This window comes from Callithrix jacchus, chromosome 4, assembly GCF_049354715.1.
Source record: "Callithrix jacchus isolate 240 chromosome 4, calJac240_pri, whole genome shotgun sequence".
NCBI lineage: Eukaryota > Metazoa > Chordata > Mammalia > Primates > Cebidae > Callithrix > Callithrix jacchus.
This window is the reverse complement of record NC_133505.1, coordinates 95,006,669-95,034,436: the sequence shown is the minus strand read 5'-3', so window position 1 is coordinate 95,034,436 and position 27,768 is coordinate 95,006,669. Positions and strand designations below refer to the sequence as shown.

The window sequence follows — 27,768 nt, the reverse complement described above, 5'->3', positions numbered from 1 at the left end:
TAATAAAAACAACAATGGCAACATGAAATAAACTCCTTGTGCTGGTTCAGAGTTGTTGTGGTGGCAGAGGGAAGGCAGGGTGAGACAGGCAAGGTGTCAGAGCCCCAGCACTGGGAAGTGGTCAATTCACGGGTTGGTAAAAAGAACTTACCTTTGGGAGGCCAAGGCAGGTGGGTCACTTGAGGTCAGGAGTTCAAGACCAGCCATACAAATATGGCAAAACCCCTATCTTTAGTAAAAATACAAAAATTCGCCGGGCATTGTAGTGCACACCTGTAATCCCAGCTGGGAGATTGAAGCAGGAGAATTGCTTGAACCCAGGAGGCAGGCAGAGGCTGCAGTAAGCCGAAAAAGTGCCACTACACTCCAACCTGGGCAACAGTGAGACTGTGTTTAAAAGGAAAAAAAAAATTACTGATAACAGTATAGGTTTAAAAAAGGAAAGTTTCACTAGAAAGAAAGCTGCGGAAGAGTGAGGCTGGCGCCTCAGTGAGAGGACTGAGCATGCCATGGTGGATTTTTCTTTGGAGCATTTATGGACCTTAAGGTGGGAGCTTAAGGGTAATTTGGACCACATTAGCCACACAGGTCATAATAAATAATTACATTTGTAGACATTTTGGTGCCTTAATGTCAGCAAGGGTTGCACAATGAGTTTCGGCATGGCATTCCAGAGAGGTCTAGAAATTCTAGTGACCTATAAATTTTTTGGGAGAAAGAAATATGGAACCAGATGCCTGCTTTAGATACTAGGGAAGTCTAATTACTTTTAATTTCTCCAGATAAGGAGTGTTTGGCAGGCCTCCTGTGGCCTGTTTGATAGTCACCAATTTGTTCCCTTCGAAATTCCTCAGATTAAGAAGTTTTTGTCTCTGGGGTCTGTTCAGTGGTCACCAGGTGATTTTGCTCTCCTCAGGGGTGAAGTTGACTTTGCTCACATTTCCTTCTCTGCAGACCCTAGCAGTGTTGAAAGAAAGAGAAGGCTATGGAAGGTAATTTTTAAAGCCTCTATCTCAGTCTCTGACTTTCTAAAAAACCGCATGATTCTTTCAACCTAAATAACAATCAGAGAGAAAGCCTCTCTGAAAGAAAATGTTTATTTGGGAATAGGGCATTGTATTGGAATTATGTGTACCATAGTAAACTACGTGCATGTTCAGGGAGGTAAAGGAAGCCAAAGGTGTTTAAAGGAAAAAATGAGAAAGATTACATAGTTGTCAAATAATTATCCTTGCCTACAGAGTTCAATAACAGGGATAATAACAGTCTGAGGTTGGACAGGCATTACTGGAAAGATGTCTTGCTCTGTTGCCCAGGCTGGAGTGCAGTGGTGTGATCTCAGCTCACGGCAACCTCTGCCTTCTGGGATCAAGCAATTCTCCTGCATCAACCTCCTGAGTAGCTGGGATTACAGTTGTCCACCACCATGCCAGGCTGTAGAGATGGGGTTTCACCATGTTGGCCAGGCTGGTCTCGAACTACTGGCCTCCTGTAATCTGCCTGCAGCAGCCTACCAAAGTGCTGGGGTTATAGGCATGAAATACCATGCTTGGCCTGCAGAAGTATTTTTTGCATAATGTTCTGATGGCCTTTGTGCAAGGTTGTGGTTTTTTTTTTGCAGAGTCTTGTGATGGTTTTTGTTAAGAGGCACACATGCATGCGGGCCCGTTTTCTATACCCTTTACCTGACTCTATTTGTCAGGTTTTTTTTTTGTGTGTGTGTGTGTGTGTGTTGGTGTTTTTTGAAAAAACAGAAGTGACTCTATTTTGATTCTGACAACTTTCACAGTTCTCAGAAGGAAGACATACAGCTACCAAATTCTTGGGGCAACCAGAAACTGGAAGAGGCAAGGAAGGATCCTCGCCTAGAGGCACTGAAAAGAACACCTCCCTTCCAACACTTTGATTTCATTCGTCTAGCCTCCAGAACTGTGAGAGAATACATCCTTCTTGTTTTAAGCCACCCAGCTTGGGGCCTTTTGTTCCAGCAGCCCTAGGAAACTGATGGGCACCCTGTAATGGGAGGTGAGCCTCTGGAGTGTGAGGGCATTTTCTGGGGTAGAACCCCTGTAAGTGAAGATTTTGGAGATACTGGCAGGTATGAGTTAATGCTTGCCATCTCAGAAGAGATACCTAATGTTTGCTGCATTTGAAGACCTCAGTGCTCTTAAAGCAAATAGTGATTTAGCATTTGTGGCTTAACGTCTTGAGTTCTTTAGAACATTCTTTTTGGGCATTAAAAGCTCAAGAGTGTACCAGGTAAATTTTCTTTAAAATAACTTGGGAAAAGTTTGCTGAATTTATACCAAGGTTAGAGACTTGGTTTCAGAGAACACTGGCTCCAGGAGCTTTAGAACCAGGAAGCATTAGTTAGAACAGGGGCAGGTCTAGGTTTTGTGTGGCTTTGTATTAGTTTCCTAGAGCTATTGTAAAAGAGAGCCAAACACTGAATGGCTTAAAAACAGCAGACACTTACTGGCTCAGTGAAACCAAGGTGTTGGCAAGGCCATGCTTCCTCTGACAGCTCTAGGGGAGAAACCTCACTTGCTGCTTCTGGTATTTGCCAGCAATCCTTGGTGTTCCTTGACTTGTAGATGTGTTACTCATGTCACACAGCCATCTTTCCTCTGTGTATCTTCTTGTCATCCTCCCTCAGTGTCAGTCTTTATGTCCAAATGTCCCCCTTTTATGAGAAACCAGCCACACTGAACTAAGGCCCAAACTAATGACCTCATTTTCCCCTGATAACCTCTATACAGACCCTATTTCCAAAGGTGGTCATATTCTGAGGAACTAGGAGTTAGGACTTCAACATTTTTTTTTTAAAATTTTGAGTCAGGGTCTTGCTCTGTTGCCCAGGCTAGAGTGCAGTTGTACAATCTCGGCTCACTGTAACCTCTGCCTCTCAGGTTCAAGCGATTTTCCTGCCTCAGTCTTCTGAGTAGCTGGAACTACAGGCATGTACCACCACACCCAGCTAATTTTTGTATATATATATATATATATATATATATATATTTTTTTTTTGGTAGAGGCAGGATTTTGCCATGTTGCCTAGGCTTGTCTGAAATTCTTGAGCTCAAGCAATCTGCCTGCCTCTGCCTCCCAAAGTGCTGGGATTACAGGCATGAGCCACTGCACCCAGCCAAGGACTTCAACGTATTTTAGTGGCGGACAATTGAACACATAACAGGCTTGAAACTGAACAACTTGGTGGGGGATGGAGCAGGGGGAGCATATCCCTTTAAAAATATCTTTCTCAATGATATAAAATTACAAATACCTAATTTGGCCTTGGGAGGAGCTTATGCAAGTAAGAAGCCTCACAGCAAATTTTCTGGTATCGTCTGTTGGCAGGTATCATTTGACAACAATGAAGTAAAACCATATCCATATTTGATTCCTATGAATTTACCTGTACAAGTACAGACATACGAGAGAGAGGCTGCTTGTTGTTTTGCTCCCTGGACGTGTACCCTGGAGTAAGATGCAAACTGAGACCTTTTGGAGAGAAGCATCAGGCTGTGAAAAGTGTGATTCTGTTGTTTAAAGATTGCCATTTTGTATATGACAGGGCCCTAATTACCAATGGCTTCAAGTGGTGTTCAAATGAAAAAACAATGGGGGGTAATTTGAAGTTTTTCTTCTTTTGTCCAAAACCCTGAGTTTAGAACCTGACCTGTGTGAGATGGGACTCTAGCATTCTTCCTTAGCTCTAAACTTAACCCAATTTGATCTCCTTCTGAACTTCTCCCATCCACTGAAGCTAGTACAGTACAGGTAGGAGGCGGAGGTGGTGGGTCACCAGTAGTATGAGAGGGAGCTAGGCACATATGGCACCAGCTCAGTCCCTGCCTGGTTGAGAAGATGAGATCAATCAAAAAAACAGCACTGGTCAGTATCAGAGGGGGTATATTTCTGTAATGGCCTTTAGTAGTTGAGTAAGGCATAAACACCTGTTGAGGAAAAAGTTAGCAATAAAACCTCCTATCAACACAGAAAATTCTCTTCATAAATGTAGGGGGAAAAAAAGAAGTTTTATTTATTTTATTTTTTTAAAGACAGGGTTTCACCATGTTGATCAGGCTAGTAGTCTTGAACTCTTGACCTCAGGTGACCCACCCGCCTTGGCCTCCAAAGGGCTGGATTACAGGTGTGAGCCACCACGCCTGGCCAAAAAGGGAATTTTATTATTGAATAAACATTACCAGACTGAGATGTGCATCACAGGCTATCCACTGATGAGACTGCAAAGACAGAAAGAAATCTCACCCTTTTATATATCCAAGTCCACACAATCCGTTATATACATGTTCTCAAGATAAACAATAACTTGTCCTCTGGCCGGATGCAGTGGCTCACGCCTGTAATCCCAGCACTTTGGGAGGCCAAGATGGGTGGATCACGAGGTCAGGAGTTCAAGACCAGCCTGGCCCACATGGTGAAACCCCATCTCTAAAAAACAAAACAAAACAAAAACTTGTCCTCATATAAAAGGACTTGGTAGTATCATTTGTTATATACTCATGGTTCATCCTAGGTTCACTTGGTTATTGGCAGTGGCCATCTGTGTTAGTTAACTACCGTTATCTGAAACAAAAACAAAACTTTTCTTATTCCTAACACAAGCAGGTAGTTACTGAGAACAAAGAGCCTTAGGCTACACTATCCAGGTGACAGAAAGATAGGGGAACTATCTTCCTGATGTTTGCATTTCAAAGAGATAGTGGAGGTGGGAGAATCGCTTGAGCTCAAGAGTTCAAGACCAGCCTGGCATAGTGAAATGCCATTTGTAAAATAAAATGTAGAAAAACCAAGACATACTTCCCAGGCCCTAAGAAAATCAATTCTTGTTGTAATGGCTATAGGGCAGGCAAGAGGCTCATTTTATTTTTGAAAAGATTTATCTGCACATCAACTGGGTGCTGTGGCTCACACCTGTGTTGAGGACTTTCTTCTTAGTTCAGCTAAGAGCTGTGTCCTTGTCACATGGCCATGAAATATTAGACTCACAGACACTTTGAAGGGTGAGAATAATGAAATTTATTGGGCAAAATGGAAGAAAAGGGAAGCGGGAACTCTCTGCAAAGCCAGAGTTCTGCAAGTGTGCTTTACACCTCGCAGACTGAATCCCAGTTTCTACCCAGGAAGAGGAGGGGCTGGGCTTTTCCCCACTGCAGACAGAGCAAACTTCCTGAGGCTCCACCCCAATGTGCACTCCTCCCAGTGCGCAGGCCGGCTGGAGTTTCTCCAGGGACCCCTTTACACTTGGTTGTACATTGCCGGGGGGAGCTACCTGTGCTCTGAGAACGGGCAGGTGTTCCCTGGTCCCCTTTTCTGGGCTGGGGTGAGGAAAGGGGACCAGGGTAGAGTATCCCTAACCCCTAGAAAGAAGCTGAGCAGCCTCTGGAGGCGACACTCCAGAATGAGCAGGAGGAAGCTGCCATTTAGCAGGTGTTTAGGGGTCCATGCTCTAAAGAAGTCCATCTGATTGCCATTAGGATAAGGATAAGGAGAGGAGAGGAGAGGATAAGAAGACCAATATCTTAACTGCTTCCTGCCGACAGGGGGCGCTGTTTTGGGGGGGAAACTGCAGTCAGAGCTCCCTCAGAGGCCTATTTAAAGATTCCCAAGGCCAAGCGCGGTGTACTCAAAAGCACCTTCTTGGCTGGGTACTGAGACTCACGCCTGTAATCCCAGCACTTTCGGAGGCCGAGGCGGGTGGATCATGAGGTCAAGGGATCAAGACCATCCTGGTCAACATGGTGAAACCCCGTCTCTACAAAAAATACAAAAAATTAGCTGGGCATGGTGGCGCGTGCCTGTAATCCCAGCTACTCAGGAGGCTGAGGCAGGAGAATTGCCTGAACCCAGGAGGTGGAGGTTGCGGTGTGCTGACATTGCGCCATTGCACTCCAGCCTGGGTAACAAGAGCAAAACTCTGTCTCAAAGGAAAAAAAAAAAAAAAAGGATTCCCAGCAGAAGGGGCCATAATCAGTGGCTATGGTTGCTCAGTTGTTTGGAGTTTGATGGCCTGAAGGCAAGAAGAGACAAACTGGGTTATTAGAAAACATGTATTCAAATGAAACAAGGGGAGGGGTAAGGACAGCTCAAAAATCCTGAGGCCTTTTACCAGTTGGCATGGGGAGAGGAAGGCCAAAAGCCCTACTAGTAGAAAACTTTACCCTTTTGCCAGCATGTTGGGCTCCTATGTTCCCTTCCTCTGAATCCAATCCTAAACCAACCAGTTTAAGGTTTGGGAAATTAAACGTTCCAGTTTGGAGGATGCATCTGAGGGGGAGTGTCCTGTAGTAGGGAGACTTAATCACCTATCTGTGAAGAGAGGACAGAGGAGGAGAGAGGAAAAAAGAAGGAGCTTTTGCTTTTTGTTTTTTTTGAGATGGAGTTTCTCTCAGCTGCCCAGGCTGGAGTGCAATGGTGCATTCTCGGCTCACTGCAACCTCTGCCTCTTAGGTTCAAAAGATTCTCCAGCCTGAGCCTCCCAACTTGTTGGGATTACAGGTGTGTGCCATCATGTCCAGCTAATTTTTAAATATTTTTAATAGATACAGGGTTTCACCATGTTGGCCAGGCTGGTCTCAAACTCCTGACCTCAGGTGATCCGCCCACCTCAGCCTCCCAAAGTGCTGGGATTACAGGCGTGAGTCTCTGTACCCAGCCAAGAAGGTGCTTTTTAAAGGAGTCTCTTGATTTGCAGTAGCTTCGGAAAAAAAAAATTAAAGGAGTCTCAGGGGTTCAGGATGCATTTGAAAGAGGTACAGACTGAAGATGAATGACTACTCATCTAGAAAGAGGGGAGCAGGCATCCCTGCTTCCCTTCTCTTCCTAGCAGATACCCAGGGTACATGAGGGAGAGAAGGAAGAACATTCTCTTTTCCTCTTCTGTCTGCATCCCCGAGTCCGACTGACCTTGTTAGGTGCTGCCATGGGTGCCAAAGCAGCTTGCACTCATGAAGCAGGGAGGGCCTAGAAAACAGGAATTACCGGATCTCACCTATGTTTCTAGTCTACCTACTGTCAGTAGTCTGGAGTTCCCTAGACCTTATTTATGCCATGGATACTAGCATCATCTTTATCCATGAAATGGGAGGCCTGGCTTAATTAGCAGGAATCAGCCATGCTCACCTGTGCTGTGCCTTTAAACCTCTGTTATCGTCTGCCTCTGTATCCCTCAGATCCAGTTTTCTTTCCTAGGGCTTTGACCCAAAGCTTGGAATTGAGTTTGAACCAACTCCTTCTCATAAGCTGAATGCTAAGGTGAAACTGTGGAACTAAGTTCTCCTCCAATAAGGGAGAGAAAAGGATGTCTTGTGACACATCCAGATAGCTGGTGGCTATAGTTACGCTTGCTAGGATTTGGGTGCATTGGGCTTGGCTTTGGTTAGCTCCCTTGGTCTTACTTTCCCAAAAAGGAAACCTCTGAGTGATGGGCATCCTATTTATTTCATCTGGCAGGATTTGCAGGATAATTGCTCAGAACTAGAATATTGGTCCAGATTTTTACATTACCCATCCCTCTTGTTCTTTCTGAACTGTAGCCAGAGATCGCTGGTTGGTTCACAGGAATAAGCAGAGTTAGTCTAAAATGTAGGCTAAAACTTAAAAATAACTAATGAGTTTAGAATCTAATGACAAATGTATGATAAGTTTAGAAACATAATTTCTCTCTCTCCAGTCCTCATTTTTGTTAAAAAAAATTATGGGATGGGCGCAGTGTCTCACACCTGTAATCCCAGTACTTTGGTAGGCCAAGGTGGGCAGATCATCTCAGGTCAGGAGTTTGAGACTAGCCTGGCCAACATGGCAAAACCCTGTCTCTACTAAAAAATATAAAAATTAGCTGGGCATGGTGGTGGGCACCTGTAATCCCAGCTAATCGGGAGGCTGAGACAGAAGAATCACTTAAACCTGGAAGGCAGAGGTTGCAGTGAGCTGAGATGGCGCCACTGCACTCTAGCATGGGTGACAGAGTAAGACTCCATCTTTTTTTTTTTTTCTTTAAGGCAGGGTTTTACCATGTTGGCCAGGCTGGTCTTGAACTCCCAACTTCAGGTGATCTGCCCACCTCAGCCTCCCAGAGTGCTGGAATTATAGGCGTGAGCCACCACACCCAGCGAGACTCCATCTCAAAAAAAAAAAAATTATGGTAAGACTGAGTTGTTTGCAAAATAGATTTTAGTCTTATACTTGGCCTGATTATTTGCATAAAGTACAGCAAGAATAATTATTTCTCTATATAGGCCTTTTGGACTGGCTTTGGTGGAAATTTTTTCTACAAGGAATATCAGATAAGACCTTTTAAAGCTGATCCCAGCCTTGGGTTTGTATCCTTAAACACCTGAGAGTTATGTGATCATCTCCTCTTACGGTCCTAAGATAAACTTGGAGCTACCAGGCCTGTTAGAAAGTGACAGTTTTTACTGAGCACAGGTCAGGAACCCTGTACAGGGACTACATAGACAAAGATATAAGGCCATTTTTTTTTTCCAAGGGGCTTTTATGGGCTCTGCAAATTGAAATTGACTCCTTAAAGAGAAGCATATCTTTCAGTCAAAGCCTTGGTAAAACAACCAGTTTCTTCAATTGTGCCCTGTTGCAAAAGAAAAATGGATTCTTATTGCACCGATGCAAACAACTATATTGCCATAAGAATACTCATAGATAATTTCCAAATTCGGGAAAAGCAGGCAGCGAGAGACAAATGTGCTCCAAATTTTGTTCACAGTAGTATACCTTACTTAATTATTAAAGGCTGTAAATCATTCAAAATAAGTTTCCTTGACTCTGAAAAACAAGGATCAGTAATATTCTAAGCAAAAGTAAAAAAGATAGGTTTGGCTTTCTGAGTTCATCAATTTAGTTCTTGATTTGCTTGATTTTCATGAACATTTCAGCTCGCTATGAGTCCTGTACATTTTTCCTTTATTCCAATGTTACAATCACCAAAGTCATCAGAAACCTGCATGTCGACAGCACTTGTTAAAGTTCTATAGCTCATTATAAACCATCTTTTGAAAAGGATTCAAACAAGACAATGTCTATGAACAACAAAATGTTCAGGATAGTTACAGTTAGAAACCCAATTGACAAAGAAGTTTGATTATCTCAGACATCAGAATTTTAGAAATACCATACAATTTTGGAACATATATTAGCATGATTCACAAAAATATAACCTAAAGAATAATGGGACCGGATGTGGTGGCTCACACCTGTAATTCCAGCGCTTTGGGAGGGTGAGGAGGGGCATCATGAGGTCAGGAGATCGAGACTAGAATGGCCAACATGGTGAAACCCTGTCTCTACTAAAAATACAAAAAAAAAATTAGCCGGGCATGGTGGTACACACCTGTAATCCTAGCTACTCTGGAGGCTGAGGCAGGAGAATCACTTGAACCCAGAAGGCAGAGGTTAGTGAGCTGAGATCATGCCACTGTACTCCTGCCTGGGCAACAGAGTGGTACTCAAAAAAAAAAAAAAACCAAAAAAACCTAAAATCTGGGCTGGGCACAGTGGCTCACAGCTATAAGCCCAGCACTGTGGGAGGCCAAGGATGGTGGATCACCTGAGGCCAGGAGTTCAAGACCAGCCTGGTCAACATTGTGAAACCCCATCTCTACTAAAATACACAAAAATTAGCTAGGTGTGGTGGCGCACCCCTGTAGTCCCAGCTACTTGGGAGGCTGAGGCAGGAGAACTGCTTGAACCCAGGAGTTGGAGATTGCAGTGAGCCAAGATCATGCCACTGCTCTACAGCCTAGGCAACACTGTGAGACTCTGTCTCAAAGAAAAAAAGGAAAAATTAGCTGGGTGAGGTGGCGCATGCCTGCAATCCCAGCTACTTGGGAGGCCAAGGCAGGAGAATCCCTTGAACCTGGGAGGCGGAGATTGCAGTGAGCTGATAGCATGCCACTGTATTTTAGCCTGGGCAACAGAGTGAGACTCTCTCAAAAAAAAAGAAAAGAAAAGAAAACTGAACATCATGTTGACAATCTTGTGTACCTAAACATGTCAATTAACCCTGTTTACCTTTCTCTTCTGGACCCTCTAGGGGTCCTTTTAGAGCCTCTGAAAAGCCAGGTGTCAGGAAAGATAATTTTGAAATGGAAGTTTGATTTGGGGAAGCCTGTTAAATACATTAGTGGTTTAAAACACTTGATGTTATGAAGTAGAATTCCAGATTTCCATGAATTATTTATTTTGCCAAAATGAATCAGAAATTTTAAAGAAGCAAAACCTTTTTATAATCCTTTACAAATTTTGCTCAAGAGCTGGTTAGTGCCTTAAGAAAATTTTGCTGTGCTTTTATTTCAATGTTCAATTTCTAGAAAAACCACATAATACCCTTTTGAATTTGAATGTTCACACACAGAATTTCTTTTGTAAGATTTCTTTTGCAAGATTAATTTGTTTAAACCTTCCAGAATTTGTTTAAACCTTTATCTTACCTTATCTAATTTAAAATAATTTTTTAACCCTAAGAAAAAATGTACATTTCCATGCCTTCTTAAAATCTTTTACTAAAAAACACATTTTATGGCTGGGTGAGGTGGCTCACACCTCTAATCTCAGCACCTTGGGAGGCCAAGGCGGGCAGATTGCCTAAGCTCAGGAGTTTGAGACCAGCCTGGGCAACACGGTGAAACCCCATCTCTACTAAAATACAAAAAAATTGGCCAGGTGTGGCAGTGTGCGCTTGTAGTCCTAGCTACTCGGGAGGCTGAGGCAGGAGAATTGCAAGAACCCGGGAGGTGGAGGTTGCAGTGAGCCGAGATCGCACCACTGCACTCCAGCCTGGGCCACAGAGCGAGACTGTTCAAACAAAAAAACCAAGAAAACCCCACATTTTACTGTTCTTACATACCTTGCATGCAAATCTATTTTCAGTAGTTTCAATTATACCTTATAATGGTAACTCCTAGCAATTTTAACTTTAATGTAAAACCTGGTAAATTGTTTTAATTGTGTGCTAGGTACAGCCAAGGTTTGACTCCTTCCAGCATAATTAAGGGTGTGGTTAGTTCCATATATCCCCAGGCCTTATCAATTGTGAAGCTGGCAAGTCAGATAGTTCTTAAAACTCAAAAAGCAGTTTATAACCATAAAACATTTAGCAAGACTAGTACCAAGCCTATATAATTTAGTCCATCTACTTACATTTTGGTGACATCTGCTTTTTACCAGTAATCTTTAAGGATGTTTTTATTTATCAAAGACTGAAGTCATGTGAACTGAAAGGTACCATATCTTTTATCTTCCCTTTAAAAAATATTTGATCCAAGCACTTGTCTTCCTTTAGGCCAATTAATTAGAGCTTTTTTTTTGAGACAGAGTCTCGTTCTGTTGCCCAGGCTGGAGGCAGTGGTGCGATCTCGGCTCAATGCAATTTCTACTTCCTGGGTTCAAGGAATTCTCCCTCTTCGGCCTCTTGAATAGCTGGGACTACAGGTTCATGCCACCACGCCCAGCTGATTTTTATATTTTTAGTAGACATGGAGTTTCACCATGTTGGCCAAGCTGGTCTTGATCTCTTGACTCTCAAATGATCTGCCCACTGTGGCCTCAAAAAGTGCTGTGATTATGACAGGCATGTGCCACCACACCCAGCCTTAGAGCTCTTTTTATAGACATCACGTACATAACACATAAATAGCTACACAGACAGGCAGAAGGAAACTCAGTCCCCACAAGGTCCTTTTTCACAACCAAAACTTTACAGAGAATATAAACAGGGATCTTTATCATTCTTAGCCTAGTAAAAAGGTCTTCAAAAAGGAAAAAAAAAAACTGGTTTAAAAGTTAACTGCTGCTGGGGTGAATAAAAAAGGATGCCTCTTACTCTTTTTTTTAGGTGACCTCTGCTCACAGATGCCTCTTATTCTTAATCAAATGGTTCCTCTACCAGGGAGAAACTTAAATTACTGTCCCAGGAGTTGAGCCCCTTGGCCAGGAAAGGGGAAGATGCTGTGGACATGTGACATTCTCCTGCTCCAGTGGGAGAGGAGAGGGAGTGAGGAGTGTGGCTTGCCAATTCTTCCTGAAAAAGGAAGGGAAAGTTCATGGAAAGGCCACTGACCCCAGGGAGCAACAGGGTTGGGAACACAGTTTTCCTACCCTCAGAAGTCCCCACATGAAAAGGCTTAGAAATGACAGTGAGAAGTTTTGAATCACCATTTCACTCATCCCTTCTCAAGCCCCACATTGGGTGCCAAAGCCCTTAGGACTTTCCCCTTAGTTCAGCTAAGAGTCAGGTCCTTGTCACATGGCCATGAAATGGTAAGAATGGAATTTATTGGGCAAAAAGAAAAAAAGGGAAACAGGGATCTCCCCAAAGCCAGAGTGTTTCCTGCCTTTCAGACTGAATCCCAGGTTCCACCCAGGAAAGGGAGGGGCCAGGCTACTCCCCCAGCAAATGGCACAAATTTCCTAAGGCTCCACCCCAATGTGCATTCCTCCCAGCACAGTGTAGGAGGTTCTGCCAGGGAATCCTTCCCACCTTGCTGTCTTACCAGCACTTTGGGAGGCCGAGATGGGAGAACTGCTTATGCCCAGGAGTTCCAGATCAGCCTGGGCAACATAATGAGACCTTTGCCTCTACAAAAAAAGAAAATATAAAAATTCAGTGGGGTGTGGTGGCATGCACCTGTAGTACCAGCTCCTTGGGGGCTGAGGTGAGAAGATTGCTTGAGCTTGGGAGGTTGAGGTTGCAGTAAGCCCTGATCATGCCCACTGCACTCCAGCCTGGGTGAGAGAATGAGACCCTGTCTCCAAAACAAAAGGTTTATCTACATATCACAGTGAAGAGGAAGAATTAATAAATACAAGTTTTCTCAAGGAAATGTCCTAGGAAAAGGGAAGACAGGTAAGATGTCTCTCCTTTGCCAAAAGAGAATGTTCAATCTTATTTTTTACGTTTACACACTCTTCCTTATGGGCAAAATGGATGTTTGATGTAAGATTCACCAATGAAGAGAATCTATATCCAATAAAGAGGAGACCAAGCCATATGTGGGTGAGTCAGGGGTTCCAGGAAGCAGGGGAGGAATCATGTTGGTCTATCTGTGGCCATCTATTTTTCTTCTCACAGAGCAGTAGAGACTTGGGACTAGGAGCAATATAGGCAGAAACAACCATCAGGCAAGGCATTCCTGGCAGGCAGAGAGAACTGCCCACTCATCAGGATGCCCACTCTCCTATTCTACCCTCTGCTGTGGTCAAAAGGTAGCCACAGTGTCCTCCCATTTCTGTGGCAGAGTATGGGTAGGGCATAACTGGATAGCGGAATAAAACTCTCGTCCACAGTGCTGCCTTACAGCCAGTAAGAGTTGCTCGCCAGTGGTATGAAGCCTTTTGTGCCTAGGACTGAACTACTGGGTGGACACAGTGTGTGTGGGAAGGGGAGTCATCCTCAGAAGGAGAAGGTAAGATACTCTTCCAGGATTAGGCTCACCTTTCCCATCCTTGGAGGGGCTCTGGGGATGGAAGGTTTTACCACTTTGGTCATGGTACACACTCTACCAGCAGAAAAGGGAATTAATTGGAGATTATTTGGGTAGACTGATATGGCCTTAAAGCAAACTGGGTATTATCTTGTTCTGTCAGGGGAGGAGTGACACCGTCACTAACAGTTCTGAGCAGATGCAACAGCAGGACAGACCAGAAGTGTGACCTAACTCAGGCTGCCCCAGGGAGATTGCTATCGGACCGTCTGTACTTAAGGGACTCTTACTGAGGGGGTCCAGTCATTCAAGGGCTTGAGCTTTCCAGAAAGTTCCCCACCGACGCTTTAAAAATGTATTCCTTGCAGCCTTACGCTCTTGCAGTTCCAATATAGCATCGGTGTTTAAAGCCAAACTACATTATAATTGATTTGCCATCACCCAGCTTTATATACAACACTTTAACCTGGTAACGAAGGAAAGATTCATTAAAGGACGGCATTTATAAAATGCTTCCAAACACCTCTGCTTAACTCGAAGGGAAAATAAAAGGGACTGTTTATTTGGTAGGCAAAGAAGAAAAGCGCCACTAAAATGTTTTCCACTGAGCAATTCCTTTGTCAATTATACACATTACTTCGTAACTTTTTTTGGAGACACGGACCCTCTCAAACTCCCCAGAATGCTTTGAAACTTTGCTCCAGAAACGTACAAACAAAACTCTAAGTCTTTTGGAATTAATTTCAGATGCTTCATAGATCCTTATAAGTATTTACCAAAAAAAAAAAAAAAAAAAAAAAAAAACCCATTTCTGGTACTCTAATCTCACACCCTTAGAATTCTCCTAAGACTTGTTCCCTTGAACAACGTTCCCTAATTCCAAATCAAACCCAGATTGGCCGGGACGCCAAGTTTGAGCTGTAGTAACGCTGGGCAGGCCTCTTTCATCAGTAAAACAGATGCCTTTATGTAAGTGGTACAATCTACGCATGAAAGCGGGCTTGCGGGCCGGGCGCAGGTGGCTCACGCCTGTAACCCCAGCGCTTTGGAAGGCCGAGGCGGGTGGATCACGAGGTCAAGAGATCAAGGCCATCCTGGTCAACACGGTGAAACCCCCGTCTCTACTAAAAATACAAAAAATTAGCTGGGCATGGTGGCGCGTGCCTGTAATCCCAGCTACTCAGGAGGCTGAGGCAGGAGAATTGCCTGAACCCAGGAGGCGGAGGTTGCGGTGAGCCGAGATCTCGTCATTGCACTCCAGCCTGGGTAACAAGAGCGAAACTCCGTCTCAAAAAAAAAAAAAAAAAGAAAAAAAAGAAAGTGGGCTTGCTTCCCTCTTTTTTGGTTTTCTCTAGGTTGTCTAGATGAGAAAAAAACATACGCTTCGTTCCTCGGAGTTCAGTCGTTAGGCAACTGCACATGCGCAAAGGCGAACTAGGAGAGCACGAGCGCGTCCGTGGAGCCGGCCGGGCCGGGGCGGGGCGAGAGAAAGCCCGCTCCTCCCATTCGTCGTAGTGTTAACTCCATGCTATCCTTCCGCAGAGCTTCCTCGTCTTTACCTCTGACCTCGGAAAGAAGGGGGCGGGGCCTTGGGGGCGGAAGTCGCGGTGCATTGTGGGTTCTCTTGAAGCTGTGCAGTTGATCCTGAATGAAAGTGGCGCGCCGCCCCTGACGTTTCCCGGATTGGAGCGGCTGGAATTCGGGTTACCTCTGCGATTCGAGTGTCTCGGACCCCGGTGCGCACCCGACCGCGGGGAGGCTGCTGGAAAGGCGCGGCGAACGTTGGTGAAGGAGGGCAGTTCTGCGCGGCCCCAAGACATGGCTCACAACAAGATCCCGCCGCGGTGGCTCAACTGTCCGCGGCGCGGCCAGCCGGTGGCAGGTAACCTAGACTGGGGGGTGTTCGAATCCCCACACTCCGACGTGCCCGGGGGTGGGACGACTGTAGAGCTCAGCTTTCGGTGGTTCTGTGCCTGTTAGTGGTGTTTCAGGAGCGGGATATGCTCCGTCGAAGTAAGCTTGGTGTAGGAATGTTTGGGAACATGAACGTGAGGGGATGGTCGGCGGATGGCGCGGGGAGGGGGGGGGTGGTCCTTTTCCTATTCCAGCAAGGCTATCTGTGCGAATGCGAAGGTAGACAGGAGGTTGGTGGCAGGAGGTGAGGATCCAGGAATACAGTGGGCGTACTTTGAGTCTTAGTAGTTTGCGAACGTTTTAGGGTTCAGTCTTCCCCTCGAAAGAAGGGATGAGTGTCAGTCTTGAGATGGAGGAGGGTTAAGGAGGGGAAGGGGCGGTTCCCAACGGTGAAATGGGGTCGCACACACTGGGAATCTGGAGAGTATTTTTGTTTCGAATTTTTTTTGTGAAACAGGGTCTCTGTCGCTCAGGCTGGAGTGCAGTGGTACGATCACGACTCACCGCAACTCATCCTCTGGGGCTCAAGCTATCCTCCCATCTCAGCCTTCCAAATAGTTGGAACTACAAGATGCCTACCACCGCACCCAGCTAATTTTTTGTTTATTTATTAAAAAATTTATGTATATGTATATATATATTTATTTATTTGAGATATAGTCTCGCTCTGTTGCCCATGCTGGAGTGCAGTGGCGTGATCTCAACTCACTGCCTCAACCTCCCAAGGAGCAGGTGCGTGCCACCATGCCCGGCTGATTTCTGTATTATTGGTAGTAGAGACGGGGTTTCAGCCGTGTTGGCCAGGTTGGCCTCCAGCTACTGGCCTCAAGTGTTCTGCCTGCCACGGCCTCCCAAAGTGTTAGGATTATAGACGTGAGCCACCATGCCTGGACATAATTTTTTTGTTTATTTTTTGTAGAGAGGAGTTTCACTATATTGCCCAGGCTGGTCTTGAACTCTTGGACTCAAGCGATTCCCCGACTTTGGCCTCCCGAAGTGTTGGGATTACAGGTGCTAGCCCCCCTGCCCGGCCGGGTTTTTGTTTTTCTAAATCATTTTTCTTGCAGATTTTTTCATCTTTATTGAGCTTGAGTACAATAAGCTCTAAAGCATACAGTTGGCTAATTTGACTGTATATACACAAATACTTCTCTCTCCTAGGAAACTCCCATGAAACCATCACCCCTAAAAGTTTCCTCCTGCCCCTTTTTGAATCCCTCCCTGTTTGGCAGCCACTGATCTGCTTTGTGTAATTGTAGATTAGTTTGCATTTTCTAGAAATTTTTAAATAAATGGAAACATATAGTAAGTATATGTGTGGCTTCTTTCACTCAGCATAATTATTTTGATACTCCTCCAGATCATGCATCTATCAATAGTTTATTCCTTTTTATTGCAGAGTAGTAGTCCATTGTTCTGGTTATACTACAATTTGTTTACCTGTTCATCTGTTGATGGCCATTTGGGTTGTTTCCAGGTTTTGGCTATTACAAATAAACTTGCTCTGAACATTCATGTACAATTCTTTGTATGGACATATACTTTCATTTCTCTTGTGTAAATCTCTAGGAGAGGAATGGTTGCATCATATGGTAGATGTATGTTTTAAGAATTTTAAGAAACTGTCAATCTCTTTCCCAAAGTGGTAACACTTCATAGTCCCACCATCAATGTGTAAGAGTCTCATTTGCCCCACATCCTCTCCAACACTTGATACAATCAGTCTTTTTAATTTTAGCCATTGTAATAGATGGGTAGTAATATCTTCTTTTGGTTCCAAGTTGAGCATCTTTTCATATGCTTTTTGGCTATTCATATATCTTCTTTTGTGAAGTGTCCAAGTTTTTTGCTGATATTTAAGTAGTTTGAATTTCTTCTGTATAATCATGCATCACTTAACTGATTTCATTGTTGTGTGAATATCATGAAGTGTTTTTACACAATCCTCCACGGTATAACCATGGTGTAGCCAGTTGCTATGCCATATAGCCTAGGTGTAGTAGTATACCTGGGCTAAAAACCTGTGCAACATGTTAACTGTCCTGAATACTTTAGTAATTTTAACACAATGGTATTTGTGTATCTAAACATATGCAAACAGAAAAGCTATGGTAGAAATACTGTATAAAAGATAAGAAATGGGACTGACTGGGTGTGGTAGCTTACACCTGTAATCTCAGTTCTTTGGGAGCCTGAGGCAGGAGGATTGAGACCAGCCTGGGCGACATAGCAAGACCTGTTTCTACAACAAAATGAAACAATTAGCCAGGTGTGGTGTTGTGCCCAGCTACTCAGGAGGCTGAGGCAGGAGAATCTCTTGAGCCCAGGAGTTTGAGGCTGCAGTGAGCTGTGAGTGGCCACTGTATTCCAGCTGGGCAGATGACAGTGAGATCCTGTCTCTTAAAAAAAATTTTAAAAATCCAAACAAAAAACAATAATTAACAACAAAAGATACACCAGGCCATGGGTATGTGGCTCATGCCTGTACTCCCAGCACTTTGGGAGGCTGAGATGGTGGATCACTTGTCAGGAGTTCTAGACCAGCCTGGCCTACATGGCAAAACCGTGTCTCTAGTTAAAAAAAAAAAAAAAAAAGGGAAAAATTACCTGGGCGTGGCATAGTTTCTGCTGCTCTGGAGGCTGAGGCATGAGAATTGCTTGAACAGGGGAGGTGGAGGTTGCACTTAGCTGAGCATGCCACTGCACTCTAGTGTGGGCGACAGAGCAAGACTCTGTCTCAAAAAAAAAAGACACACCCCTGTATAAGTCAGTTCCAGTATAATCTTACAGACCACCATTATTTATTCGGTCTGTCCTTGACTGAAATGTCAACATGTGGGGAATGACTGTATTGTAAATACAAGTCATTTGTTGAATATGTGCTTTTGCAAATCCATTCTCGTCTGTGGCTTGCCTTTTCATTCTCTTTTCTTTTGAAGGGTGAAAGTTTTAAAGTTTAACTGACTTTTAACTAATTGCTTTTACTAAAGAGTTTTTACCTTTACCAAAAATCAATCCCTTTATTTTGTTTCAAATCTACCTTTTAGTAAAGGTTTGAAACAAAAAATAAAGGGGTTTATAGTAAGCTATGGATACTTATTAATTACTTTCATATTTATAGCATGTCTGCCTAATTATTTTAAATTATTGGAAGAAGAGATTCTTTGGTCACTTTTTGTTCAGGTTGTCTGATGCTTCTGGTTCATCAGCTTTTCTTTCCATTTTGTATAAAATCCTCATTTTGTATAAAGCTATATGAATAATAGATAAAAGTGTTATTGAAAGATAGTCTAAGCAAGTGTAATTAGTGTGAAGACATCTTTTCAAGAAAATGAAATAATTTTCTTCATGTTCTAACCACTTTTTTTTTTTTTTTTGAGATGGAGTTTCGCTCTTGTTACCCAGGCTGGAGTGCAATGGCACGATCTCATCTCACCGCACACTCCGCCTCCTGGGTTCAGGCAATTCTCCTGCCTCAGCCTCCTGAGTAGCTGGGATTACAGGCACGTGCCACCATGCCCAGCTAATTTTTTGTATTTTTGGTAGAGACGGGTTTTCATTATGTTGACCAGGATGGTCTCTATCTCTTGACCTCGGTATCCACCCGCCTCAGCCTCCCAAAGTGCTGGGAATACAGGCTTGAGCCACCGCGCCCGGCCTTCTAACCATTTTTATATGCGTTTTCAGTTGTAATGAAAACACTTATACCTGATAAAAATTGTGCTTTTTTCTTCGAATTGATCACAATTCTTTATAGTTGTTTTTATAGGTCTTACTCTCTAGGCATTTTGACTTCGTTTCCTGTACCATCTCCAACGTAGTATATAATCCTTATGATTTTTTCTGCGAAGTTATGAACAAACCCCTAAGCCTAGCTTTGCTTTAAGGGTTTGTTCATAACTTAGCAGAGAAAGCAGATGTCTGGCTTCTTTTCTAGACTGGAGCATGTTTCCTGGATCCCTTCGTTAGAGTTATTTGCTATGCTGATTTGTGAGGAAAACAAAATACTATAGAAGTTCTTGTAAAAGTGAACATTTGTGGGAAGTAGAAAAGTTCCTTTTTAAAGTTTCCTTTCTTGTTAAAGGATAAATCATAAGTGTGCTAATAACTCTTTGTTAAGCCCTATCCTATGTAGCTGTTTGTTAGACATGCCATGCTTACAGGCACGCAGTACATTCTATGTCACTGAGCTTTAACCGGGTTATCTGTGCTGGACGTGCTCACAGGCATGTCCCAGCTCTCCATTGCTTTTACTGGCTTAGAAAAGTTTTAAGTTGTTAGCCCTTTGGGTTTTAGTTTAAATTGTAAGGTCTGGCTCTAGCCAACGGAAATTGGACACAGCAGTAAGGACAGCCCCAAATGCGTAAGGGATAAATTTGTGTGGTTTTGCTTTGTTCATTGTACTCTCCTGGCAAGATGGCTAGTACCCTTCTTGCAATCCAGGAAGTAAAAATTGCGTTGCTGGAAGATCCTTTGTCTCAGTGCTAATTTTTCTTTGTGGCATGGAGCATCTGTTTCCAACAACATTTTTTATTTCTGATTAGAAAAACAGTTGTTGGGTACAGTGTCTTATGCCTGCAGTCCCAGCACTTTGAGAGGCCAAGGTAGGAGGATTACGAGCTCAGGAATTTGAGACCAGCCTGGGCAACATGACAAAACCCCATCTCTACAAAATAATACAAAAATTAGCTAGGCTTGGTGGTGTGAGCCTGTAGTCCAGGCAAGCTAAGATTGCCCCACAGCACTTCAAGCCTGGGCAACAGGGCAAAACGCTATCTTAAAAAAAGAAAAAAAAAAAAAAGAAAACCATTTTACAAATTGGATTTTTTTTAAATCAGAATTTTAATATAACATTTGCAAGGTAGCGATGACAAATAGTATAGTGACTTATCATTAGATAAATGGGACAAATGTGACACTAACTGGGGGTAGATAGCAGTATGCTAAGCTCCAGGCAATTTTATACCTCTCTAAGAAATGGAGTTGTATGCCTTCTGGCACCCCACTTTGCTGGGAATTAAGAGAGTCAGGAGTAAAAAGTTTTTCTTTTTTATTGTATTGGAATATTTTGGCCCCCAAAAGGTAGAATGTTAATGATCGCGACTGAGTCATAAACTTACCTATCTGATTAACTGTGGTCCCTGGGGAGAACCCCTCCAGACAACCAAACTGGGTTGGCTTGTGATGCTTATTAGAAAGGAAAGTAAATATTATGTAGAATTCTTGATAAATTTATCTGAATTTTCTTCCTTTTTTTGAGATGGGCTGTCACTTTGCTGGGCAGGCTAGAGTGCAGTGGCACAGCTCATTGAAGCCTCGACTTCCTGGGCTCAAGCAATCCTCTTGCCTTAGCCCACCAAGTAGCTCCAACTACTGGTGCAAACCACAACGCCCAGCTAAGTTTTTGTAGAGATGGGGTTTTGCCATTTTGCTCAGGTTGGTCTTGAACTCCTGAGCTCAAGTGATCTACCCACCTCAGTCTCCCAGAGTGCTGGGATTATAGGCATGAGCCACTGCGCCTAGCCAGTTTCTCTGAATTGTCCTAAATTCTGTGTCCTGGAAGTGTTTATGCCACATTATGTCTTTGGGAGGTACAGGATTAGCAATATTTTACAATAGCAGAGGAAGATACACTAGCTATATTCTTGGGAGCTTTAGTGAGAAAAAGGAATTACACACACATTCCTGTTTCTTACTATTTGTTTTCTAATTATTTTAGATTATAAAATTAATTTGTACTTAAGCTGGGTGTGGTGACTCATGCCTGTAATCCTAGCATTTTGGGAAGCTGAGGCGGAGGATCACTTGAGGTCAGGAGTTCAAGACTAGCCTGGCCAACATGGTGAAACCCTGTCTCTATTAAAAATACAAAAAGTAGCTGGGCATGGTGGTGCACACCTGTAGTCCCAGCTACTCGGGAGGCTGAGGCAGGAGAATCACTTGAACTCAGGAGGTGGAGGTTGCAGTGAGCTGAGGTTGTGCCACTGCATTCCAGCCTGGGTGACAGTGAGACTCCATCGCAAAAAAAAAAAAACCAACAACAAAAAAAGTAATTTGTACTTATTGTGTAATTGTATTTGCGTTCTCTAGAGGGATAGAACTAATAGGATACACACACATACACATACATACACACACACATACATATACGTATACGTATACGTATACAAACACATACACATACACGTCAAGGGGAGTTTATTAAAAAACTATTAACTCACACAATCACAAGGTCCCACAATAAGCTGTTTGCAAACTGAGGAACAAGGAGAGCCAGTCTGAATCCCAAAACTGAAGAACTTGGAGTCTGGTGTTCGAGGACAGGAAATATCCAGCACAGGACAAAGATGTAGGCTGGGAGCCTAGGCTGGTCAAGGCTTTTCATGTTTTTCTGCCTGCTTTATCCTGTAGTCACATTGGCAGCTGATTAGATGGTGCCCACCCAGATTAAGGGTGGGTTTCCCTTTTCCAGCCCACTGACTCAAATGTTAATCTTCTTTGGTAACACCCTCCAGACCCAGGTTCGATACTTTGCATCCTTCAATCCAATCCAGTTGACACTCAGATTGTGTGTGTATTAACCACCTCAGTAATTTCTTTGATATTTTGCATATTGAGGAAAATGTTATGGCTGCTCAAACTTTTTTATTGTAAATATCGGGATTCACTTTACTAGTACTATCAGTTCATAATTTTCCCGAATTAGAAAGAAAATGGTACTAACTACATATAATCTATTCCCCTGTGAAGTCACCTTCTCTATTGAAACCAGACTGGCACTGAGAGAGAGCTCCTGGAGACAAGGGCAAGCTTTATTTTCTGAAGAATTCTTTTTTCCTCCTTCTGAGTTAATAGATTTCAGGTGAATACTTGGAAGAAAACAAACTTATAATTTCTTTTTCTTTTTTTTTTTTTTTTTTTGAGTTGGGGGTCTCGCTCTGTCATCCAGGCTGGAGTGCAGTGGCAAGATCTTGTTCCTTGCAACCTCCTCCTCCTGGATTCAGGCTGTTCTTCTGCCTCAGTGTCCTGAGTAGCTGGGACTACAGCTGTGTGCCACCACACCCAGGTAGTTTTTATATTTTTAGGAGAGATGAGGTTTCACCATATTGGCCAGGCTGGTCTCCAACTGCTGACCTTAGGTTATCTGCTGCCTCAGCCTCCCAAAGTGTTGGCATTACAGGTTTGAGGCACTGCACCCAGCCCTCCCTAGTTTCTTAAAGGTGTATCATTCAACATAAAGTTATTTGAATATAAAGGTTTTTGAATATAAAGCTTACTAGGAACTGTGGGAATATAAATATGAGACAGCCAGGTGCAGTGGCACATACTGGTGGTTGCAAATACTCAGGATAGTGTGATGATGATAGTGATGGTGATTTTGAAGTCATTTTACTGAGCAAATATTTAAATGTCTACTTTGTGCTAGTCCTGTGGCTAGGGAGATGGCTAAGATATATTACATCATCTTAAAAAGCACTGTCTCATGGCAGTAGCAAACCATCCATTTTAAGCACAGTTCTGTTGTAAAAAATGTAGTAATGACGATTGTAGTATGTGATGGGAATCAGAGGTAATAGACCTAATTATTTGAGGTTGAGGAAGAAGAGATGGGAAGGAAGAAGGAGATCAGGCGAGGCTTCCCAGAGGAGGCCATAAATGAATTATCTTGAGTAAATAGAAGTTTGCTAGGTAAATAGTTGAGGGAGTGGGGGGTGTTACTGGAAAGTTTCTGTTAGGATAGGATGATGGTGGGAGGATAATGGGCTGAAAAAGTGTTTATGTTCTGGAAGATGTAAGTGAGGCTATGACGTTGGAGAGTAGGAGCCTGATCATTATAGGCAAGTAGGGATGATAAGGTATCTTAATATTTATATACTTTTAATTTTCACTGGCAAACGATTGGGTTTTTTTCAGTGTCGAGATGGGATTATTTGAATCCAGGTTAAAAGCTTACTTTCACTTTTCTGTGTTTAATGAATTGAAGGAGACAAAAATGGAAATGGAGAGACTAATTTGGAACTTGTAGTCCAGGTGAAAGACAATAGTGATGGTTTAGAAGTGGGAGATGAAGAGTAGAAGGCTGATTTGAGATATACTAAGAAGGGAAAATGGACAGAACTTGATGTATTTAGAATGAGAGAAAGAGGGTCAAAATTTAGTCTGAAATGTCTGGCTTATGCAGTGGGATAGTTGATATATAGGGCTTATTGAGAGAGAAGCAGGTTAGAGGAGATATTAAGATCCTGATTGCTCAAATAGAGATCTTTAGTAAAAATCTTTTTAAAAAACATTTTAATTTTATATCAGTAGTTTTTGGGGAACAGGTGGATTTTAGTTACATGGATAACTTCTTTAGTGGTGATTTCTGAGATTTTGGTGCACCTGTCACTCAAGCAGTGTACTGTCTCCAATGTGTAGTCTTTTATCCCTCACCCCCTACGACACTTTCCCCTGAATCCCCAAAGTCCATTATATCATTCTTTATGCCTTTGCATCCTCATAGCTTAGCTCCCACTTACAAGTGAGAACATAGGATATTTGGGTTTCCATTCCTGAGTTACTTCAGTTAGAATAATGGGCTCCAGCTCCATCTACGTTGCGGTGCATGCCATTATTTCATTCCTTTTTTTTTTTTAATTAAAAAAATATTTTTTTTTTTAAGACGGGGTTTCACCATGTTGGTCGGGCTGGTCTTGAACTCCCAACCTCAGGTGATCCACCCGCCTTGGCCTCCAAAGTGTTTGGATTACAGGCGTGAGCCACTACACCTGGCCTATTTCATTTCTTTTTATGGGTGACTAGTATTCCATGGTAAATATACACACCACATTTTCTTTATCCACTCATTGGTTGATGGGCATTTAGGCTGGTTCCACATTTTTGCAATTGCAAATTGTGCTGCTACAAACACGCCTGTGCAAGTGGCTTTTTTAGATAATGACTTGTTTTCCTCAGGGTAGATACCTAGTAGTGGGATCACCAGATCAAATGGTAGTTCTAGTTCTTTAAGGAATTGCCATGTTTTCCATAGTGGTTGTAGCAATTTACATTCCCACCAGCAGTGTAAAAGTGTTCCTTTTTCCCCACATTCATGCCAACATCTATTGTTTTTTGATATTTTAATTATGGCCATTCTCACAGGAGTAAGGTGGTATCTCATTGTAGTTTTAATTTGCATTTCCCTGATTATTATATTGAACATTTTTTCATATGTCTGTTGGCCAACTGTATTCTCTTTTGAGAATTGTCTGTTCATGTCCTTTGCCCACTTTTTGATGGTATTGTTTTTTTTCTTGTGCATTTGTTTGAGTTCCTTGTGAATTCTGGATATTAGTCCTTTGTTGGATGCATAGTGTGTAAAGATTTTCTCCCACTCTGGGTTGTCTGCTTACCCTGCTGATTATTTCTTTTGCTGTGCAGAAGCTTTTTAGTTTAATTATTTTTGTTTTGTTGCATTTACTTTTGGGTTCTTGGTCATGAACTCTGCCTAAGTTAATGTCTAGAAGTGTTTTTTCCGAAGTTATCTTCTAGAATTTTTTTCTGACAGTCTCGCACTGTTGCCTGGGCTGGAGTGCAATGGCGTGATCTTGGCTCACTGCAACCTCCGCCTCCCGGGTTTATGCGATTCTCCTGCCTCAGCCTCCAGAATAGCTGGAATTACAGTTGCATACCACCACACCTGGCTAGTTTTTTTGAATTTTTAGTAGAGATGGAGTTTCACTATGTTGGCCAGATTGGTCTCAAACTCCCGACCTCAGGTGATCTGCCTGCCTCTGCCTCCCAAAATGCTGGGATTATAGGCATGAGCTACCATGCCTGGCCTATTCTAGAATTTTTTGTGGTTTCAGATCTTACTTAAGTTTGAGCCTTTGATCCATCTTAAGTTGACTTTGTCTAAGGTGAGAGATGAAGATCCAGTTTCATTCTTCTGCATGTAGCTTGTTAGTTATCCCAGGACCATTTGTTGAACAGGGTGTCCTTCCCCACTGTATGTTTCTGTTTGCTTTGTCAAAGATCAGTTGGCTGTAAGTGTTTGGCTTTCTTTCTGGGTTCTCTATTCTTTATTTTTTTGAGACGGAGTCTTGCTCTGTTGCCAGGCTGGAGTGTAGTGGCGCAGTCTCGGCTCACTGCAACCTCCACCTCCTGGGTTCAAGTGATTCTTCCGCCTCAGCCTCCTGAGTAGCTGGGACCACAGGTGCGTGCCACCACGCCCAGCTAATTTTTGTATTTTTAGTAGAGACAGGGTTTCACCATGTTGGCCAGGATGGTCTCGATCTCTTGACCTCGTGATCCACTCACCTCGTCCTCCCAAAGTCTGGGTTCTCTATTCTGTTTCGTGGGTCTGTGTACCTATTTTTATACCAGTACAATGCTGTTTTAGTTGCTATAGTCTTATGGTATAATTTGAAGTTGGTTACTATAGTCTTGTAGTATAATTTGAAGTTGGGTAATGTGATGCCTCCACATTTGTTCTTTTTGCATTGCTTACTTTGGCCATTTGAGCTCTTTTTTGGTTCAATCACTCTGTCCTCCAGGCTGGAATGCAGTGGCATGACCATGGCTCACTGCAGCCTTGAACTCCCAGATTCCAGCGATTCTCTCAAGTCACCCTCCTGAGTAGCTGGGACTAGGACTACAGGTGTGTGCTACTCTGCCTTGCTAGTTTTCAAGCTCCACTTCTGATTCTGGTTCTTTTGCTGTTTCCACTGTATCTGCAGTTACTTAATCCACTGAAGTCTTGTACTCCTCAAAGTTATCCATGAGGGTTACAATAAACATTTCAAACTCCTGTTGTTGATATTTTGACTTTTTCCTGTGAATCATGAATGATGTTAATGGGATTTGGAATGGTGAATCCTTTCCAGAAAGTTTTTGCTTCATTTTGCCCAGATCCGTCAGAGGAATTACTATATATGGCAGTTATAACCTTATGAAATGTATTTCTTAAATAATACCTTTTTAGGGAACCCACTCTGTAAAGAAAAACAAAAATAAAATAGGACTTGAAAATTTAAACTACCCCTTGATCCATGGGCTGCTATGTTAGTAGGCATGGAACCAACATTAATCTCCTTGTACATTTCCATCAGAGCTCTTGGGTGCCTAGCTGCATAGTCAGTGAGCAGTAGTATTTTGGAAGGAATCTTTTTTTCTGAGCAGTAAGTCTCAACAGTGGGCTTCAAATAATTCAGTAAACATTCTGTAATCAGAGGGGATGTCAGCCAGGTTTTGTCGTTCATTAATAAAACACAAACAGAGTAAACTGCACGTAATTTTTAAGGGCCCTAGTATTTTCAGAATGGTAAATAAGCAGTGGCTTCAACTTGACGTTACCAGCTCCCAACAAGAGGGTCAGCCTGTCCTTTGAAGCTCTGAATCTAGGCATTGACTTCTCTCTAGGTATAAAAGTCCTACATGGCATTTTCTTCCATTAGAAAGCTGTTTTGTCTACACTGAAATTGTGTTGTTTAGTGTAGTCATTTTTATCAATTATCGTAGCTGTATCTTCTGGATAATTTGCTGCAGCTTCCATAACAGCACTTTACCTTGTACTTTTATGTTAGGGCGATGGTACTTTCCTTAAATCTTATGAATCAACCTCTGCTAGTTTCAGAGTTTTCTTCTGGAGCTTTCTTACTTCTCTCAGACTTCATAGAATTGAGGGCAGTTGTTGCCTTGGTCTGGATGAGGCTTTGGCTTAAATGGAAATGTTGTGGCTAGTTTGATCTATTCAGATCACTGAAATTTTCTCCATATCAGCAATAAGACTATTTTGTTTTCTTATCATTTGTGTGTTCAGTGGAGTAGCACTTGTAGTATCCTCCAAGAACTTTTCCTTTCATTCACAACTTGGCTAACTGGTGTAAGAGGCCTAGCTTTTGGTGTATCTGGGCTTTTCATATACCTTCTTTACTGAACTTAATCATTTCTACCTTCTGATTTAAAGGGAAGACATAAGACTCTTCATTTAACTTGAACACTTAGCGGCCATTGTGGGGTTATTAGTTGGCCTAATTTCAATATTATTGTGTCTCAGGGAATAGGGAGGCTCAAGGAGAGGGAGAGAGACGGGGGAATGGCTGCTCAGTGGAGCAGTGAGAACACACACAGCATTTGTTTATTAAGTTTGCTGTCTTATGGGTGTTGTTTATGGCACCCCAACACAATTACAGTCGTAACATCAGATACAGTTATATCACTGTAACAGATATAATCATAATAAAAAAGCTTGAACTATTGTGGAAATTACCAAAATGTGGTGCAGACACAAAATGAGCACATACTGTTGCATAAATTATGCTAATGGACTTGATAGACACAAGGTTGCCACAAGCGTTCAATTTATTAAATAAATGCAGTATCTGTGAAGTGCAATAAAACAAAGTATGCCTGT

General features: G+C 42.8%; 1 protein-coding gene and 1 long non-coding RNA gene across 5 annotated transcripts in view; one reads left to right on the top strand and one right to left on the bottom strand.

The window, feature by feature from the left end:
* The window catches only part of LOC118152914 (uncharacterized), a 75,123-nt gene extending 60,100 nt beyond the window's left edge, over positions 1 to 15,023 (bottom strand). For both annotated transcript variants that reach the window (XR_013534378.1, XR_013534379.1), the window contains exon 1: positions 14,842 to 15,023. This is a non-coding gene — a long non-coding RNA (uncharacterized LOC118152914). The remainder of the gene's footprint in view (positions 1 to 14,841) is intronic.
* Positions 15,024 to 15,069: 46 nt separating this feature from the next.
* Positions 15,070 to 27,768, top strand: part of RNGTT (RNA guanylyltransferase and 5'-phosphatase) — a 343,904-nt gene continuing 331,205 nt past the window's right edge. For all 3 annotated transcript variants that reach the window (XR_013534377.1, XM_017971256.3, XM_002746807.4), the window contains exon 1: positions 15,070 to 15,342. Coding sequence is in view for 2 of the 3 variants with exons in the window: in XM_017971256.3 (XP_017826745.1) it covers positions 15,279 to 15,342 (64 nt within the window). In the remaining variant the exon portion in view is untranslated. The remainder of the gene's footprint in view (positions 15,343 to 27,768) is intronic.